General features: G+C 47.2%; 1 protein-coding gene across 2 annotated transcripts in view; it reads right to left on the reverse strand.

Moving 5' to 3' along the window:
* The window catches only part of NTRK3 (neurotrophic receptor tyrosine kinase 3), a 247,164-nt gene that overhangs the window by 112,250 nt on the left and 115,919 nt on the right, over positions 1-18,995 (reverse strand). For both annotated transcript variants that reach the window (XM_009681246.2, XM_009681247.2), the window contains exon 12: positions 2,660-2,848. In XM_009681246.2, coding sequence (XP_009679541.1) covers positions 2,660-2,848 — 189 coding nt within the window. The remainder of the gene's footprint in view (positions 1-2,659; positions 2,849-18,995) is intronic.

Genomic DNA, 18,995 nt, shown 5'->3' on the forward strand with positions numbered 1-18,995 from the left:
AGATGGAAGGAGGGAAACCACCTGCTGAAGGTGTTCTAACAACACCTCAATGCAAAAGAGAGACGCTGCGTGCCACTGAGTGCCTTGCCCAGGCCAGGCTGTGTAGCCTTGTGGCCACTGGGGTTGTGATGCACAATGGCTGGCAGAAGCGAGGTGACTGTTTGCACTGGCACGGACTCAATTGGGCATCAAAGTGCTCCCCAACCTAAAGCAGCTCCCTCTCTCTGCATGGCAAAAAATGAAGAAGCGTTTGTGCCCCAGCTCAGCGCAAGGGAAAGCAAACCCTCCAGTGCGAAAATGGCAGCAGCTAGGGAGCTCTAGCTGCGCTCCCTAGCCCAGGTTCAAGCTGAGCACAGCACATTGGATTAAACACATCCTTTAATGGTGAAAGCTCCTCAAAGCACGGTTATTTTAAAAGGTGAATTATGAAACTTTCCAGCCTTAAGGAAAGCCAGCAGTTAAGTTAAAGTTTTGTTCAAATGATGTCTTATAGGGCTGAGGACTAGAATACAGAAAGAAATACACCAAATCCAACTCTGCCTAAGGTCTCAGAGCCCGTTTCTTGCCCTGCAAATGGTAAATAATTCCAAAAAACGGAAGCGTTTTTGACCTGACAACATCCAGTTGTGTTTTTCCCCTTGTTAGCACCCAAATGTATTTTGGGTGCTAACAATCTTTGCACCAGATTTAGTTTCAGCAGTCCTGCTTCACAGCCCTGGGAAACCTGGAGCGCCAAGATGGGGCCTAGGAAGGTTAGCACAAAAGCAAGCGATTTTCCATGCATTTCAAAGTTTCTGTACTTACTGGTAGTGTTATATTTTCCTCCTGTGGCACTTTCCACAGGAGAAACGGCTCCAGATGCCACTGCCAAGCACTTCTGCTGTGCATTGAACTTTTCAGATCCTAATCAAATAGCCCCGTGAAACTTTGAGGCCAAATCCTCTTGCGAGCTACTTTCCCTGCAACTCTACTAAATTTGACAAGCCCCGCAGGGCAAATGCTCAGAGCAAAACTTAATCCTCTGAGTTTTAACCACTACTACTGTGTAACTTCAATAGCACTCACATATCAAAATGGTCGGCGCATAGATTACAGAGATTCGAGAGAGCACAGAAGGTGGGAAAAAAAGGAGAAAAAAACAAGTCATCAGAGTTTGTAAATCACTTTGGGATAAGGTGCTATAAGAAATGTAAAACATAAATAATGGCAAAAAACAACCCCTCACTACTCTCAGCTTCACCAGCTCCTGCCTAATCAACCCTCTCCTCCCCCTCTCTACAAACAGACCAAAATAATTACATTAAAATAAAAAACAAAGGGAAAGCCAGGCACATTAATTGGATACGCTCTGGCGATTGAAGCACGATGATCAATGACCCAGGACACAAGCCCTGGCTCCTAGCTTTGCTTGCAGCGCCCAGGAGAGCGCATGGTGGGCTGCTCCAGCAATACTGCAGCAGGAGCGGTGGCTGTGCCTCTCCTTCGTCTGATGGGGAGAGCCGCGGGCAGAGAGAAGCAACTTCCTGCCTAATATTTAACACTGAATGAAATTCTGCAGGTTAGGAGATTGGACTCCTACCAGCGCTTCTGTTCCATACACTGAATTATGTTTCCTTAGCCTCGTGAGTCAGCAAAAGCAAAGTGGAGAGCCGGAAGCAGACCTCAGTGTGCTGCTATCCCCTGCTACTGCCTGGCCACCGAACCGGTACAAATTCTTTTTTTGTAACCTTTTTATTGGATCCAGTTCTGCCTGGAACCAAGAAATATAAGAAAGATGAACAATAACAGGAGGAACGTTATCTGAACCCTCTGTATTGCTCAGTGTGCTTCTTAGATTTGGTAGAAGGCAAGGGAGAACTCTGTTACTGACTACGGGAGCCCAGCTTGGCGAGGGTCACACCTCAGAGCAGTCATGGAAAGTGGTGATGGACTCGCAAGAATGCATCCTTTTACCCAGTGCTTTTCTTTTATGGTCAGAATTTAAGAGAGCTAAAGGGAGAGGGCCTGGTTATCACCCCCTGCTATTCTAATAGGCTGACTTCACAACCCAGATTTATATAGGGAAACGGCAAGCTTTACAGAGGCCCATGAATATAAGACATCCAGCATCTAAACCTTCTGTTCTTTATCTCCAGGCACCTGCGCCATCTATGAACACATGTCCTGAGCTTGTCATTGCATCACGGGGAAGCCAAGTAGAAAGTCCTGCTGCTACACGGCTGGGAAACTGCTGGAGGAGGAAGGGGAGGCATGTCCTTTCCCCCCCATAGGCAGCAGGTCACTCGAATACCCCGTGCTTCCATGCAAGCTCTTGCTCGTGCCTCTGACATGGTGCTCAAAGCAAGCAAGGCAGAGCTGTGTTTCAAATGGCCCTTTCAGGCAGGGGGGGAAGGTGATGGGTGGGTGATAGAGGGAGGGTGAAAGGAGGTGAATGTGAGGGTGAAAAGGCTCCTTCAGAAGCACCTGTATGTATGTTGTGATTTCTGAGACCTGAGATTCACTTTGGTTTCTGGACCATACCAAGACCCATTCTCCCAAAAGCCTCCTTCTCTTCTTCCTCATCCTCTTCTTTAACCTCATCTTCCTTGCCCTCCTGTCCCCACATCCCCAACCCTCCTCCTGGCCCTCACAGGGACATCCGACTGGACCGGGCACTTACACGTGTCTGGCTTGTGGCAGTTGTGACCTTGTCGGAAGTACTGGGGGTTCTCGATGACAGGAATACGGGTCATGCCGATCACCACTGTGTCCGGGCCAGCGTCCAGGGATGAGGGTGTTGTGATGCCGTGGTTGATGTGGTGGAGGGGACTGGCAGAATCCTCCTCTCCGCTGATCACTGCCACGGGACCTAAAAACATCACATACACATCTGTCAAAAACAACCGGAGGGAAAGGAGGCCCACTGGCCCTGCTGACTATATGGTACTGATTGCTGCATTTACCAGGCCAGCAATGGATTACTATCATCCCCTGGACAGGAAGAGATATACCAGAGCAGATTCCAATCAACTCATGTTGCCTCCACCATGAAAGGCAACATCTCTCCCCTCTCCTCCCTGCCCCTAAAAGCTCAGAGCACCAACAGACAAGCAAGGAAGCAGCAAGACAAACTAGTCAACCCCCAGAGATGGCAGTAACGGGGAGCTCCCATCGCTTCCTAATGTCTTTGCCTCCCATTAATCGTCTTGCTGCTCTCAGAGGGAGCTTCCCCAGGGATGAGCTCAGCAACTTGCTAGCAGCCCCCTCTCCAGCTCCAAGGCCAGTAGGAGGAGAGCCCCCAGCAAGATACAGAGAAGGCAGCATCACAGGCTTTAGGCTGAGCTATGATAAACCCAGGAGATTCCCTCCTCCTCATCTTCTCTAATTTGTCTGCCGCCATCTCAAGTACTTCTTAATTCCCAATTCCCCATCTGCTGCTTGCTCACTGGGCTGCATTATCGATCCTGACACTCCATCAAGCTGATGGGCCTGGTGGAGAGGTCTCGGTTCTCCTTCCACACTATCTCCCTGCACGAACCACCGATGACAGCCACTCCTAGAAAAATGAAGCAGCCACTGATCCCCACACAGCCACCTCCACAGCAGTAGGTGCAAAAGAGCTTCCTGCTCCCAGCACTCCTCAGCATCTGCAACCAGCTCAGCCGAACACTGCCCTTGTGGGACCCTTCCATGTCCCTTAAACCCCACAGTCACCACACACACAGCCTCACCTCCTTCTGTGGAGCAGGTGCCCAAAACACAGCCCTCAAGGACAAAGGCGTGCTTCGTAGCAGCACCAAATGCACGCACTATCCTGGCTCCTTCAACCACCTACCCAAACCATGGCTCCTTACACCCGAGTGCACGCACTAAGAGCACTGCCACTCTAATCTTTCCCTAAACATGAACAGGCTTGTTCCTGTAGGTAAAATAAAGTCATGAAGGAAAGAGCAACCATACCTGAGAAGAAAAGCCTGCATCCCAATTACAGAGATATTTTACAGTATTCAGCTATACTCCAATTTTAGGATTATGCTTTATTTTATTTTTAGAACTTCTAACTTCAGCCTTTGCTATCAGCTGCCAAGGCTGGAAACCTCAGGGGACATCAGAGATTAATACAATTAGCCACTTCCATCTATTCTCACATATCCCGGGGTCTGACCTGCCAGCCCACAGAAGCTCTGTACAAACACCTCCATCACGAGGTTAAACCTTTTAAGCAGTGGTGTAGCCTTTCGTGTTGCATAAACACAAGATCCTGAAGAACCAGAAAACAAGGGGATCACACTGCAACTTTGCAGGAGGACCTCCCTTTGGCAGTCACATCAAACATACCACAGTACGTTCAGGTGGGAAGAAAAGCATGGTCAACTAGAGACGTTTCTTTTCTCCCTTCTGCAAGCTGCCTGGGGCTACCAGCAGGTCAAGCAAAGAGGAGCAGAGATGCTGCATTGTGATTCAAACCTATTCAGAGAGGTCTGTCTTTTACCTGCACCGCATAGAAAATGCCTCTCTCCCATCAGTAATCTATTTCTAATTGCACAATTACTTTATTATGTGGTGCTAGCAACAAAGAGGGGAGTCTTCAAGTCCTTTTATTCTCCAGAGCCTCTGAGAGGACACGGCGAATACAAGCTCCATGCAGTCATTCTGACTGCATTAATCTCATCTAAAGGCTATTCATTTTTGAGACTTCAAGTATTGTTTGTTCTTCCAAGTGGGATATAATAAAGTTATTGTGTAATTAGCAGAGTCCTGGCAGCCATGACAGGTGTTTTAGTCACAAGAAAAAAATGTCTCTGCCTTTATTGTGAATTCCTTCTGGCAGGTTTTTGGTTTTTTTCAAGTGACTCCCAAGGCCCACGTGACTTCCAGCTTTTGAGACGCAAAGGCAAAATTCAGCTCTTGCCGCAAGATGCCTCTGTTGGGACTACATACATTGTATTTCTCCAAACTCAAAAAGCAGTCAGGCAATTTTGGTTTGAATGACTTTTGTTCTTTCTTGTCAATTCTTTTCATGCAAAACAGATGGCCTGGATTTTGCAAGGTGTGCGCACCTCTCTTCTGCCATATTATGCACTGATGGAGAACCTGACTGCAGTGAGAAGGGGTAACCTCTCCATTTCAAGGTGCAGCTCACAAAGTATGTCATAAAAATATCAACTGGATATAGACTGGTATAATTTATACGAGGAGAAATCATAAAGATCTCCCCTGCTGTGAAACTGTGGGAGAGGCTATCAAGAGCTTATTGCTTTCCCTAAGCAGCAAAGCTATTGCTTCAAAGAAAGATCGTGGGGTGTCCACAGGGTAGTGTGATGTGAAAGGCCTCTCTAGTGAATGAGGTCATCTATGCTGTCCTCTACTCTGAGGGCAGAAATCACGCCTTTGTGATGAGGAGCAAAGAGGACGTTGGCTACAACGTTAGTACTAGAGGGAGACGTTTGATTTTGTGGCCACCCATGGGACGTATGCCAGGATGGCATGGATCTTGCTAGGGACATGTGTCTCGGGGTATCACAGCGCCCTGCTAGCGTGTAACTCTTGCTGTCTGCACATTGGCTCCTTTTTTTTAGGCAACACAGACCACAACAGGGTCCCGATGGCACATGCATTATAGACGCACATGGCTACATCCAAAGGAGCAGGGCCTTATCAGGGAGGCTGGGTACTTATGAAACTAAAGTTTAGAAGGCAATTTCCATGTCAATAAACAGATCCACAGTTTGACCTCCTTTACATTCATCTATTTTTTTTCTTTTTCTCTGCAGCTCATTTCTTAGGAGAGGACTTCTTAAATGTGTTATCTCTAGTTTCATGCTCCAAACCTGCCAAGATCTTAGATGTAATTGTACATTTCTATGGGGTAAGATGTAATCATGTCTCAGCTCATCCACATTTGCACTCTCAGTCTTCAGTGAATACAAGGTGCTGTGAACTGATTCAGCCTTTTACTCATCCAGCACAAGTCCACGCTGCTACGCTTGGACATTTATAAAATTTACCAACTCTCAAAAGCCTCTAGAAGCAAACTCTGATGCTCCATGACCATCTGAACTTCTTCTCATATCTGTAAAAATGGGAAAACCGAAGACTGCCAAGACTGTTGCAGTCAAAACACCACAGGGATAGTATACCAGTATATTCTATCATTGCAATAACCGGGGGATAGTATTCTGCCTCTGAGCGCGTTTCAGTCTTGATAAGAACAAAATAAATCACATCCTCAGAGTCCTAACGAATATATCTCCATGGGTGCAATGCAGCAGCTTTCAAGCTTTCAGAAACATTTCTGACCATGGTAGGCACAGAGCTGGCATGCACTATTAGATAGCACTGAGCCAATTCTTCCCCATTATCCTCAACAGCATATAACTGGATTAAAGACACAATGTATAGCTGAAGTCTTCTCCAAGTCCCCCCCACCCCTTATTTTTTTTTAATATTGTCCAGATTTCTACCAACTCCTATGACACCATCACGGCAAGGGTATATATAGCTCTTGTGTGTCCTTTCATTCCCATCTCTGCTGGGTGGTCAGAGTTAATATCCAGCCCCCTCTAAGCCTACAGCCACTCTGCTGCCCCTCTGAGCCTGAGACTAGCATTAGTCTGGCTGCACAAGCCTGAGAGACAAACGCTAAAAATATCACTGATATCAAGTAGTCACTGATCATTTTCATAGGTTTGACTATTGCTCTCTGATACTCAGAATAGGTACTATCAACAGCAACTCCTAGAAATAAAGCAGCTACACACTTTAACCCCTTTAATCTCTCTTGACAATATCATATATTTTTTGCTGCAAAGTAGGTAAAGAGGTTGAGTTTATGACGTATAATGCTGAGTGCCTTTATTTGGAAGAATTCTATCTGACTTCAGCAGTGGATTTTCCAGGTAAGGTTAAAGGAAAAAATGGAAGAAAAAAAAAAAAGAGTAGATTTTAAGATTTAGGTTCATCTTCTACTTGATAGATGAATGGGAGAGAGACTTAGGAATGAACCCAGTTTTATACCATCAAAATGCAGAGTAATACTCTGGGGCAGTCTGGGCTAACTCCTGATATACGACCCTATAAACTTTAAAAAGGATGTAAATTATTTTGAAGCTCCTCTGAAATTTTAAATCTAAACAGTGATGCAGCAGATGTTTCTGTGGATAAATCAATCTGCACTACAGACAAACTTACTGTGAGCATTACCTATAAAGAAGGTTTATTTCTTAATATTTTAAGGAGACTGTGTGCATTCTGAGAATCAAAAATATCATAGGCTCTGCCATGGCTCATGGGCACCAGGTAGCAGGAACCAGCAGAGAGCTAGGGCAGAGGATGGGGGAGCCTGGGCTGGAGAAGAGCTCAGGTACTGAGCAGCCTCATCGGCGGGATGGGGCCACACTGCTGTCAGGAAAGTCCAGCAGAGCCACCAGGGCTGTCCCATGGCTCCAGCTAGCCTAGGCGGCCCTCTCCACGCCCTGGTTCTGTGCAGTAGGTACCCCGACTGCAGTTACGTGCCTGTTTGTGGTCCTGGCAGGAGAGTTAACTGCAGTGACCACAACATCAGGAATTGAATGAATCTGCCATTATCCAAAGAGCAGTGAGACAGCTTGAAAATGCTGCTTTTGGACAAATGCTACAAATTGTCTCTCTTCTTTTCAACACTCCCCATCGACATCCAACTCCTTTTTCCAAAGGAATGTTCCCCACCTGGGCAACACTATTCCCAACCTCAACCCCTTTCCTCATGTCTTTTCTAGTCTCCTGTCTAGGCTATCCTCCTTCCACATCTATCCCAGCAACGCTCTGGTTCTTCTTCTTCCTGATCTGCCTCTATCCTAATGTTATCACCTCTGCTGTACAGCTGCTGAGCAAGTACTCTTCCAGATTTCCCTGAAAGCTCTACTTTTTAGAAAATCTCCTCTCATTCTCTATTCATCGCTCTTTCCCTGTGGCTAAGCTTGAGTTTGGCTTGGTGCTTTTGTTTTTCCCCTTCTTTATCTGGAAGCTCTATCAAATAGGATAGTCCATGTCTGTAAAGTGCTTGCTGCATCTACAGTGTTATGTGGACATTTCTTACTTTAGAAAAATAAAGCAATAATAATAAATAGCTTGGGGAGCTCCTCTTTGCGTGACCATATCATAGTGGTAAATTATTTACCAAGGCTAGCAGTTACACTTTCTGATAAAACACAGGCTCAGGACTATAGGGTACATTATAAATAACCACAGATTTGAGAAGATAAGATAATGGTCAGTTCATACACATTCATAACATAATGAATGCTCCAAGGCACACAGGTGAAGAACAACAAAAACTCCAGCTTTCTATCTAACAGTAACCTCTAAAAAACAACGAAAATGATTAAAAGTGCAGAAAACATGACCTCCAAAGGAAAAGTGAAAAAATTATGCTTTGTATTGAGAGGAAAAGACTGAAGGGACACATGATAACAGTCTTCAAATATGTAAAAGGTTACTGTGAAGAGAAATATAATAGCTGTTCATGTCCACTGGGGATAAAACAAGAAATAATAGGTTTAAATTGCACTGAGGGAGATTAAGGTTTGAATGTTTTCCCTAATGCCTAGCAGCATGGATGGTTAAGCACTGGAATAGATAACCTAGAGATGCTCCAGAGGCCCCAGCGGTGCCAGGGGTGGGATGGGGAGAGGTTAAAGAAACTTCTTTCAAGGACAGTTTGGTTATAAAGGCCTGAGGCTGCTCAGAGCTCCCCCAAGCTGTAGCACTTTTCACCTGCAAACAAATAACCCTCATCAAGGAGTAGTTTTCCCTTTTTGATGCTTCTGAAGAAATTCCAAGTAGTTGTCTTCCAGTCCCAGCTTGCTAAGCACCTCCCTGCCTGGTCAACATAGAAACTGTCTACACGGACAGACGGACCTTGGGCAGCCTCCTAGGCACCGTGGATGCCTGTTTCTCCATAGAAATTGGATACCAAGATCCTGTTGTCAGCCTTGACTTTCTCAGGTTGAAGGGAAAGCATTTATCTCTCTGGCTTGTTGCAAACCGTGGTTGGCCGTGTGAACAGGACAGCACCATACCTGGGACGGGGCCATAATCCCTTTATGTCATTTCAGGCAGGATGGCTCCATCCATGCACCAAATCACATACTCAGTAAGATAACAGAGCTGCTTAAGCAGAAAGCAAGGAAGCAAGTGCTCAGGGTGCAGGGCAATTCCCATTCCCCTCTACCCATGCCTACAGGAGCTGTCGTTCAGAACATAATATTTGATCAAAAATGATCACCGCAAGAGATAATTGTGCCATCCACATTTGACTGTGTAATATAAAGGAGTCATATAATTAACCTACTTAATTAGGAACTGTATATGACCCATAACTAGGAAAAAAAAAGCTCTCCCAGTAAAGTGGGTCACCATGTATAGCAAGTGCTGAAGCAGACCTCATTAAACTCCAGTATATTATAAAATCCCCTCCCCATCTGACTTCAAACCTCTGTTGGCACTTCCATGTTTCCCTGAGCTTAATCTTAAATGCAGTTCTTCAAAGGGCCATATCACCGGCTGGCAAGTGGATAATTCCAAAACAGGATCTCTCAGCTCTGCTTTACAAGTCAGAGCTATATGTATGCACATATGCATTTATTTATAATCACAGACAGAAAACTAGCCCCAACCTTCAGCTTATCAGTAAAACAAAACAAAAAAAAAACCCAGAAAAAATGTTAAAAAAAATGCAACCTTTTGCTGGAACCGAAATCAAACAATCCCCCAGGGCTGATCTCTGCACCAACAAGGAAAGGAACTGAAACTCATAAAACAGAATAAGTGAAAGCACAACAAATACAATTAAAAATCTAGCCATGCTCAGAGCGAGATTGCATTTACTGTCTCATAAAAAGAGTCTTGTCCTGTCAGGCAAAAAAAAAAGGAAATCAATTTCTTAATTTTTATTGGCATATGTGGGCATGGGGCCAAGTAAGTGCTTGGTGCCTGCGAGGCAGTGACCTGTTTGGAGCCAGACTGCCGTGGGCTCTGGCGTGTCCCCCTGCCCCCCTGCAAAAGGAATCAGTCACTTTTTCTCATCTCCAGGGCTGCTAATTACGACTGCTGGATTGTTTGTCACGTGGCATCTCTTCCCCTGAGCAATAGCCATACCAGAGCTCAAAAAGGATTGCAGATCTCTCTCTAACTTGTAAAAAACACTGCAGTTTAACTTCAGATTCCTGTAAATCCAACTCTTTCTCTGCACTTGCTTTGTGGCCAACGTCTCAACCAAGTCCAAACAGCCTTTGCTGTACCCATGAAGCTCAGGTCCTGACTGCAGCTCTCCAGCCTCTTCAGGGTAAGCCCTGTGTCCTCTTGGGATACTTCTGCCTCGCTCTCCAACAAGCAGACATCTGTCTGAGCAGCTCTGCAGGTACTGCAACAAAATGCTCTGTCCTCCTTCCCACATTTCACCCCAGTCCATTCACAAGCCTCACAGTCACACAAGCCACAGCAATCACCTGAAATACCCCACAGAAACTGGACAAGCATCTTTGCAGAGAACAGCCTACACAACACTGCTTCTGCTCAAGCCCCACTGTACCTGGGCTGCAGACCTGCCTCAGCTCATTGCAGAGTTCGCAAAGGTGCAAACACAGCCTTGGATCTGGTCCTCCCCCTGCCGTGCACATAAGTTTATAGCTCCGAACTTTGGATGGAGACGAGGACTCCAAGATTATACATTTGAGCTCTCTAGATGGTCCCTCCAAATCTTAACCTCCACTCAGCTTCCAGCCCCTCCAGCAGTGAAGCCAGGTAGAAATTGTCAAAGAGTAAGCAGTTTTCTACTCTCCTGAGTGAGACGATGGGCCCTGACTGTCTCTAGGCACTCAAGATCCCACTGCACTTCTTCAGGCTGAAGGGGAGCCAGTGCCAGGCCAGCAGCCCCTCCGTGCTGTGCTCCTCCTGTCTGCGGTACCCACTGCTGATTCAATACGAGGCTCTTCACCCACCTGCTGCCATCCTCCAGCCTGTTAGAAATTGCAGATGCATTATCATATACAGGGCTGGCAGATCTGTTGCAGTGGGCAACTCCTACATACATGGTCCCTTAAGCACTTTGGGATCTTTCAAGATGGAAGAGTGCCGCCGAAACCCTGTCATTTACTAAAGCCCATTTCCTTCTTTACGTATTGACATTTCCTTCTCTCTGATGTTTTCAGGTGCTCCTGGAGAGAAAGGACAGCTGGGCCAGCACGGATAATCGCCTGGTCCACATAGCACCAGCTCCATCCGGAGGTGGAGGATCCCCAAATCTCTCCCAATCCCCCCGTATCCTTTTTTCCCCCTCTCTCTCAGCTTTATTTATGGAGCTCACACACGACTCCTATAAGCACTTACACTCAGGAATGGAAACATTAAGATCAAATCATATAAAATATGAAGTCAATGCATATGATGGCACAAATGCATAAATCCAGCAGAACAAGCATGAGAAAATGCTTACAGTAAAAACTACAAAACAATCTGATAATTAAAAAGGGAGGTACCTGACTAGCCACAGCCATATATGACAGCAACTCCAGCCCACTGTTGGGAAGAACGTAGAGCAGGAATTATGTCTGTGCTCGAAGTTCCCAGCCCAGCTGCACCACAAGTCTTCAAATCAGAAAGCATATAACGAGGAAAGGGACTGTAAACATGCGCTGGGGCTAACCATGAGAATACTTTGGATCCTTCAATCGGAGGATCTCATAGCACTTCAGGTATTGACTAAGGCAAAATCTTCTCCCACTAAATAGGATAAGGGCACCTAGAAGTCACTTCGCTTGCGGACAGTGAAATGCTTTCACCACTAAGGTGGAGTGACACAGCTAGTTGGTGGCACAGGCAACAGGAGAGGAAGCAAAGCATATTTTATTTGATTGCAGCTGAAGGGAGGAAGACAATATTTCACCTGGCAATGCCTGCGCTGGTATGCAGAGCAGCACTCTTCTGCTACCATCCCCGGTCACCTGCCATCATTTCCCCTATCCAGCTTCCTCTGTTTACAGATCACAAGGTGATTTTTGTGACTGCCAGGCCTGCATGCTCACTGTGGGCTGTGACAAGCTAGCTGGGGTCCTTCTGGCTCATGTATCAATCACTAGAAAGAAAACTCCTGAGAGCGCATCTTGGCATGACAGAGTCTGAGCCAGCAATAGCAGCCTCCAGAGCAGTAAACAGGAAGACAAATACACTTTTGTCAGCAAAAGAGGCTGACCTGGCCTTGAAGGCAGGAGGAGAGCAGAGTGGGGAGAAGTCCGTTTTACACTTTAGGCTCAGTCCTCAGATAGGGAGCAGATACTGGGAGTCTGCAGTAGTCACACCGCTGTACCCAGTGCCCTGACAAGATTGGAGGAGCAAGAGGCATGGCATCCACGTATGGCCAAAGTCTCTTTGTGGCTCCATTGAATCCCTTTTACCCTGGGTTGAGGCCCAACACCAAGATCAAGGCTCAGAAGGGGCTGGCAGAGCAGGAAGGGGGTGGGCTGCTGCAGTGCAGGACAAAACAAGGTGCCCAGTGTCCTACTTTAGCTAGCCGAACATCCCAGAGTGATAAAAGAGAAAGGGCTGTGCTGAGCCACACACAGCTGAAGCTGCTGGATGGCATGAAGTAGGTGGTGCCCCCTCCTTTGCATGCTCAGCTTGGCCCCCAGGAACGCTGCATGAACCAAACCACCAAACGTTCCCCGTAACCTCCACGTGAGGCTGCAGCTGCCGTTTCCATTGCTCGCCACAGGGCAGGCTTTACCTTCAAGAAGCTCGTTGCCTTTCACCACCTCCATGGCCAGGTTTCCAGCATCCTCGCTGCGCCCAGCCCCTAGCTCCAGAGCTGGGCATGGTCCCGCCTGCCCCAAATCCTCAGCTTACTGCCCATCTGCCATTTTTCCTCCCCTTCCCCACGACTAGAAATTTACCTCTTGTTTTTTTTAAAACAAAGTCATCAAGTTTTCACCTCGAGGGCACCTTGAACTACAGAGTGGCGCTCGCTTTACGATGCAGGAGACGGGCAGTGGCTGGGTAAAGGCCTCAGCAGCATCTATTAATCTCTTCGCTCACTCATCCCTATCACAGGCACACCGTAAAAATGATATAAGCATTTCATTCAAACAGCACTGCAGAGGGAGTGGGGAGAGCGCACAGGCCGATTGATTTCCACTATGTCTGCTCTTTACCTTCAGGTATAAATACAACAGCAAAATCAATCGGAATAACATCATACAGCTTTCTAATCTCTTCTGTTTCTAAGATGCGCTTTATATACTGCAGCGTTTCCTACAGCCAACACACTTGCCTACAGGAGGGCCTCAGCACCTCCTCACCCCCAAAGTTTCCCGTGCGCAGGGACAGACCTCACTCCCCAGCAGCTCTGGCAAAAGGTGTCAAGATCTTCAGATCCAAAACGCGACTCTTCCCTTCTTCCTTAAGGGAAGCATAGAGAGGTCTCCCAAAGTAAGCCACCTCACCTGCATAAGAGCTGGCATCACCATGCCCTTGCTAAGCCCTCGGGCATGTTACTACATCCTAAAAAGACATGCTCGCTTGCCTGCACCCCTACCTAAGCGGATGGTTGCTGGCTGCTGGCTAACGTACATTTGGCCGTGCTTGCACTGCGCGAAGCTACGTGGGGGCGCTCCCACCGACACAGGACACACCTGAGGACCATTCCCCCAAGGCCACATTGCTGTATTCTCAGGGGCTTCCATATCCCTGCTGGCAGGTCACCCGCTGGCTCCCCTCTGGCAATGGTGGGTCCCTCGGGGCAGACCAGGCAATCCTATCCAAGCGCCTGAGCCCGAGAGGGGGGCTGCCTGCTCAGCGCTGAGCGCACACGTTTCCTCTCTGCGTTTTTCAATTTATCATTAGCCCAAGGCTTTTATCCTTTTTCCTGGCCCTCAGCCACTGCAGAGTGAGACTGTGACAAACTGATAAACATTTTAGCTGAGCCTTTGCTCTCGTGACCATGCATACGAAGCACAAGGCTGGAGAAAAGGCTGCCTAGCAAGGCGCCAAGGGGCCATCTTCTCTAAAGTCCAGCTCAGCTGAGGCTGGGGCTCAGGTGACGCTCTCCCCCACCTCAGATCGGAAACAAATATGGCTCGGCTGAAAAGCTGCAGTATGGAGAGCAATGCAAAAGTGGTTTACGCTGCCTCTTGGTCTTATTCTGCAATTTAGCCGGGGAAAGAACACACATACGTAGCTTATAAAGCTGCAGCATCACCTGATATCAACACTGTGTCTACCGCTTGGGTTAAAGCTTTTGAGGACAAGGTTTCTAACCAGCTCACTGCTGGCCAGGGCCATCACAAGCTGAGAACGAGCGCAAGCTTTGCGCACGTTTCTCATTAGGGTCCTTCATCGCCATTCACCAGGCAGCCTCCTTCCCTTCCTGCGTCACTGTGAGCAAGCCACCCTCCTGCCGCATCCCTTCTCATGCCCAGGCCACGCTGAGATCAATCTTGGGCCGACTTGATCTACTTGGAAAGCTTAACTGCCATAAAAGTAAACCACTTGTCCTCTGGCTCCAATCTCTTACTGAAATTAGTACCAATGGAAGTGTCACTACCAATTTCATAATGCTATTGCACGGATGTAAAACCGGGCCAAGTCCCATATTCCTGATGGGTCATCAAAGCGATAGGGATTACGGGTAAGGAGACAGGCAGCCCTGACAGGAAAGGTAAAGACTCAAGATCAATTAGCCTGACAGGGCTATCTTTGAGCTGCATCACTTAATGCTGACACCAGCGCACTCTCCTAGGAGCCTGGACGCCCCTAGAGGTGCACAGAAGGTTTATTTTCTCCAGTGGTAACTGGACACCCTTGGAGCCCAGGGATCTCTGCATCCCCTCTCCAAAGCATCCAGTTTATGAGACTCTGGAGATGCTGAGGGATTTTGCTGTCATTACAGGACATTAATTTTCAGCCCTCCCTATTTTGGTTTAATATTCTGTCAAGATAAAAAATCACGTATTAAAAAATAAATAAATGCCTTGCTCTGCATTACTCCAAGGTTTCAAACTGAAGGAATGTTCAACGTCTAAAGTACCTGGCACAACACGTTTTATCTTTGCTTTGGGTTTTTGCTTTGTTTTGTTGTTGTTTTTGTTTTTTTTTTTTTCCAACGATCCTGCTTGGACCATGAAACTAAACCGGTCAGTTCCACCATCTGGTTCTCATGCAGTAATTAATAGTGCTCATAATTTTTCAAATGAAAATAGTCTTTGGTTGTTGCTTTTTTGTCAGCATTTGACCTTTTTATTTTTAAATGGAATTTTTATGAAAACATCAAACAGTCTTCGAGACCACGCATGGCAATGGACTAGATTTGCTTCCAGTGGATGCCTCGCATGCATAGTCCCTGCCAGCACTTAGGCGATTGGCACTCAGGGTGCAAATCCGTAGACAAAAACTTAAAAAAAAATCAGACCCATGATATTTACTTTCAGATCAACGGATAAATCCTTATATGGTCAAAAAATAATAAAATGCAACCTTGCCAACCACAGTTCAGCTTGTTTAGTTCATGTGTGAGGTCAACGAAAATTTAAAACTTCTGCCTCTTTCAGAAAGCCTGTCTTTTTTTTTTCCTTCCTCTAAAGACCTCCTTAAGATGATCTCAGGCAGTGATATTGGTCTCTCAGATTTATTCCTTCCTAAGATAAATAGTGCATTTCTTATAGAAACAAAATGTGTTTAAGCTGCATAATTGTTTATATCCTGAACCTGCCCTTGTATTTACAAGACTCTTCTGGAATATAAACACCACGATAGAAATATCCACAAACAAACAAATCCTTTCTCACTCCTGCTCGCAAACTGGGAAGGGAAGCAGAGCCTGGGCGCCTGCAGCTTTGCGCGCTCCCCCTGCCGGCTCCCCAGCTCCGCAGTGCTGTCACTGCTAGCAAACGCAGAGAGGAAGATCAGGATTAGGAGCATCGAGCTTCACTGGAAGCACAGGGGTCAACGTTTGCTAATGGGGAAAAATCACAAAAGAAATGAGGTTTTGCAGGTTTCCCAGAGACTGTCGTGGACTATGGCGGTGGGGAGGGAAACCCTTGACAGTCTCGACACAGAACTGGTTGATAAGAGACTGACGCTATATAGCTTGACTAATATCAACTGCAGCATCAATATACTGGTGTTTTCCAGGACGTCACACCCTACTCCAAAATTTATGTTCCTTGGTCAGAAAGGTGACTTTTTTGCTTAAAAATAACAGAAGTGGCCCCTAGAGAAAGGCTTAGAAATTACAGGTTTCTGGGAGCTGACAGCTCATTTTGCAAAGAGAACCTCCAGCTTGGGGGTTTCTGCCTGCCTTGCCAGTAGCCTCATCGATTTTGGAGAGGGGCCCCATTGACAGGGAGATAAAACACAGAGGGAGGAAAAGGCTGGGAGATGGGGAGAGGGAAAGAAGAGAACTTCCCACTCCAAGAATTTGCTGCACTGCTGATCTGCCAGCCTAAACAACCCCTTTAATAAATTAGAGAGCTATTCATTGAAATGGCTTCCTCTGTCCCCACACCGCCAGTTAATCTGTAATTCAGATAGATCAGTCAGAAGGCAAGAGTCCAGCATATAAAAAGATTAATTCCTCCAAGGCCTGAGGAAATTTCACTTTCTAAATAGTATAGCACGCTCCTCTCCTCAACGGTGAGCTACAGGCATCTACACCACTCCCATCAGAGGTCAGTGGGGAACATCACTTGCATTTAAATGCAGGCACTGGCAAATGCAATGTCTGTCACCATGTTGCTGGGTTTGCAGTCCCACGGTGGCAGCTCTACCATAACCCAGGCCACAAGCTTGTATTGCACCTCCCAGTGCCTTCCTGCACCTGGCTATAAACAGCCTGCCTCTTGCCACTCTGGCAGCCTGAGAGCAAAGCCTGTCCTTAACAGGAAAGGCTTTCAAGATAATAATTTTTAAGCAGTAAGAGTGCAAACCATCATCTAAACTGAGCAGCCTGATTTGCAAAAATGGAGCATATACCAAATCCAATCTAGAACCAAATAGGCAGTGGCAGCTGGTACCAAAGCGAGCCTGGAATGTAGGGGCAAGGAGCAGAGCACATCTAATATCCCAGTTCCCATGTGGGTGTTACTGGTACTCGCAGTGCCACTTCCGTCCTTTACAACTTCAGGAGCAAACTGCAGCGCTGGCATGAACAGATACTGCTACACAAGCTCAGATGATTTGCAGGTACCCAGTGGTACCTACCAAAGAAAGGGAGGAGAGATCTGAAGCACTCACCTGAAAAAAAGCTTCCTGTGTCGGTAGCGCAAGAAAGACTGAGAGGAGGCCTCTGGCTAGAAGATACCAATGAAGAAACCATGCAGATGGAGCAGCTTTGGAAAATGACTTAAGGGTGGGAGTTGATCAGATGGACGAGCTGCAGTGGGCAGCGGGGAGAAGTCATATGAAATTCCATGTGAGACCAGAGGCAACTGAACGTGTCAGCCCTGGAGGCCACAGAACATAAACATACATCTTCACATTGCCAGGAGAGAGGAGAAAAGAAGGGGAAACCCAACTGAAAAGGACCCTTGAAGGAACCAATGGTTGGGCATTGAAATAGTCACCCAATGCATGCCTGGCCCAAACAATAGCCTAACAAAAGGGGACATTAAGGCAGGCTCTTCAGAGTCTCCTTGATGATCTGGGGTCGTGCACCACCTCAGAGAAGCCGACAGGTAACTTCCGCAACCTCAGCTTCCAAAGTTTAAAGCATATGAAGATAAGAGTGATCCCCAGCCAAATCCCTCTCTCCATACACATATTCCACATCCTGCCCCCAAGCTTCTTCATCAGCATCCTGAAGGCTTGTGGGAGGAAACGTGCCTCTTGTTAGTCTGCGAGCCAGGAGGGCAGAGAAAGACGAGGCGTTCGGCATTTACCTTCCTGACTAATCACGGGGACGCTAAGGACAGCATCTGTTGTTCTGCACAAGCAAAGCACCGAGTGCTGTTTCCTTGCCCCACACCCCATTCCCGCAAAACACCTCTCTGTGATGAGATTGTAGCTCTTGACAAGAGACACGACAACGCAACCAGGCTGGGAAGCCAGATCTGAACACGACTCCTCCATCCGTACCATCAGAGGGAGCAGAAAAGAACAAGTAAACAGCATCCTCATCCACAGCACAGCAAGGAGAAGACTTGGAGATAGAGGAGTAAATTAATAATAAAAAAAAAAGCTTGCACTAGGCTGGCAGCTTTCTGGCTAGGAGCAGCCTGTGTCGGTTGAGCTCCAAGCCAAGCACCCCTTGCCCAAGGCCCACTTCAGGCTGCCAAATCGCCCAGGAGCAGCCCCTGGCTGTGGCAGCAAGCAAACCCACTTACAAATTCACCTGCCTGGAGGCACCCACAGCGCCAGCATCACCCTACAGCTGGAGGGCTGTGAGGGGGAAAGAGGTAGGGCTCACGCAGGCAGCACAAGTGTGTGGCTGGAGGGCAGCACAGGGCACTCTAGGCAGAGAGAGCAAGGCAGCAGAGAGCTGCAGTAGCTGAGGCACCTGGACCACAACCAAACAGCTTTCTAGAAGCAGCTATCAAGTCAGTGCAGAAGTCGTAGTGGAACAGAGCCACTTTTCATCCTACCTCTCAAGGAAATCATCACTGCTGTTACGCAGATACAATTATGTCTCCAGAGCCTTTTAACTGCAGCTCTTTAGGGCTGAGTGGGCTGATAGAAATCTATTCACAGGGCTGACATTGCACGGCTGGGCAGGGATGCTGTGCCACCGACTCACTGGCTGGGGAGAGATCAAGAAACAAGACTAGTAATGGGGAGGGTCCCAGGGAAGGGCTATAGGCAACATAATGGCCCAAGCAGCATCCCCTGGGGGACTTATGCCTATTCAGGCCAATTTTTCATCTTATTCTTCTAGAACTTCCTTTTAAAGAAAAATGAAACAACAATACCCCACCTCCACCCCCCTGCTTTGCTTTAGTTTTGTGCACTCCCCTCTGAAGGCAACCACCATTCAAAGACGGACGGCTACACAT

Source organism: Struthio camelus, chromosome 12, assembly GCF_040807025.1.
Source record: "Struthio camelus isolate bStrCam1 chromosome 12, bStrCam1.hap1, whole genome shotgun sequence".
NCBI lineage: Eukaryota > Metazoa > Chordata > Aves > Struthioniformes > Struthionidae > Struthio > Struthio camelus.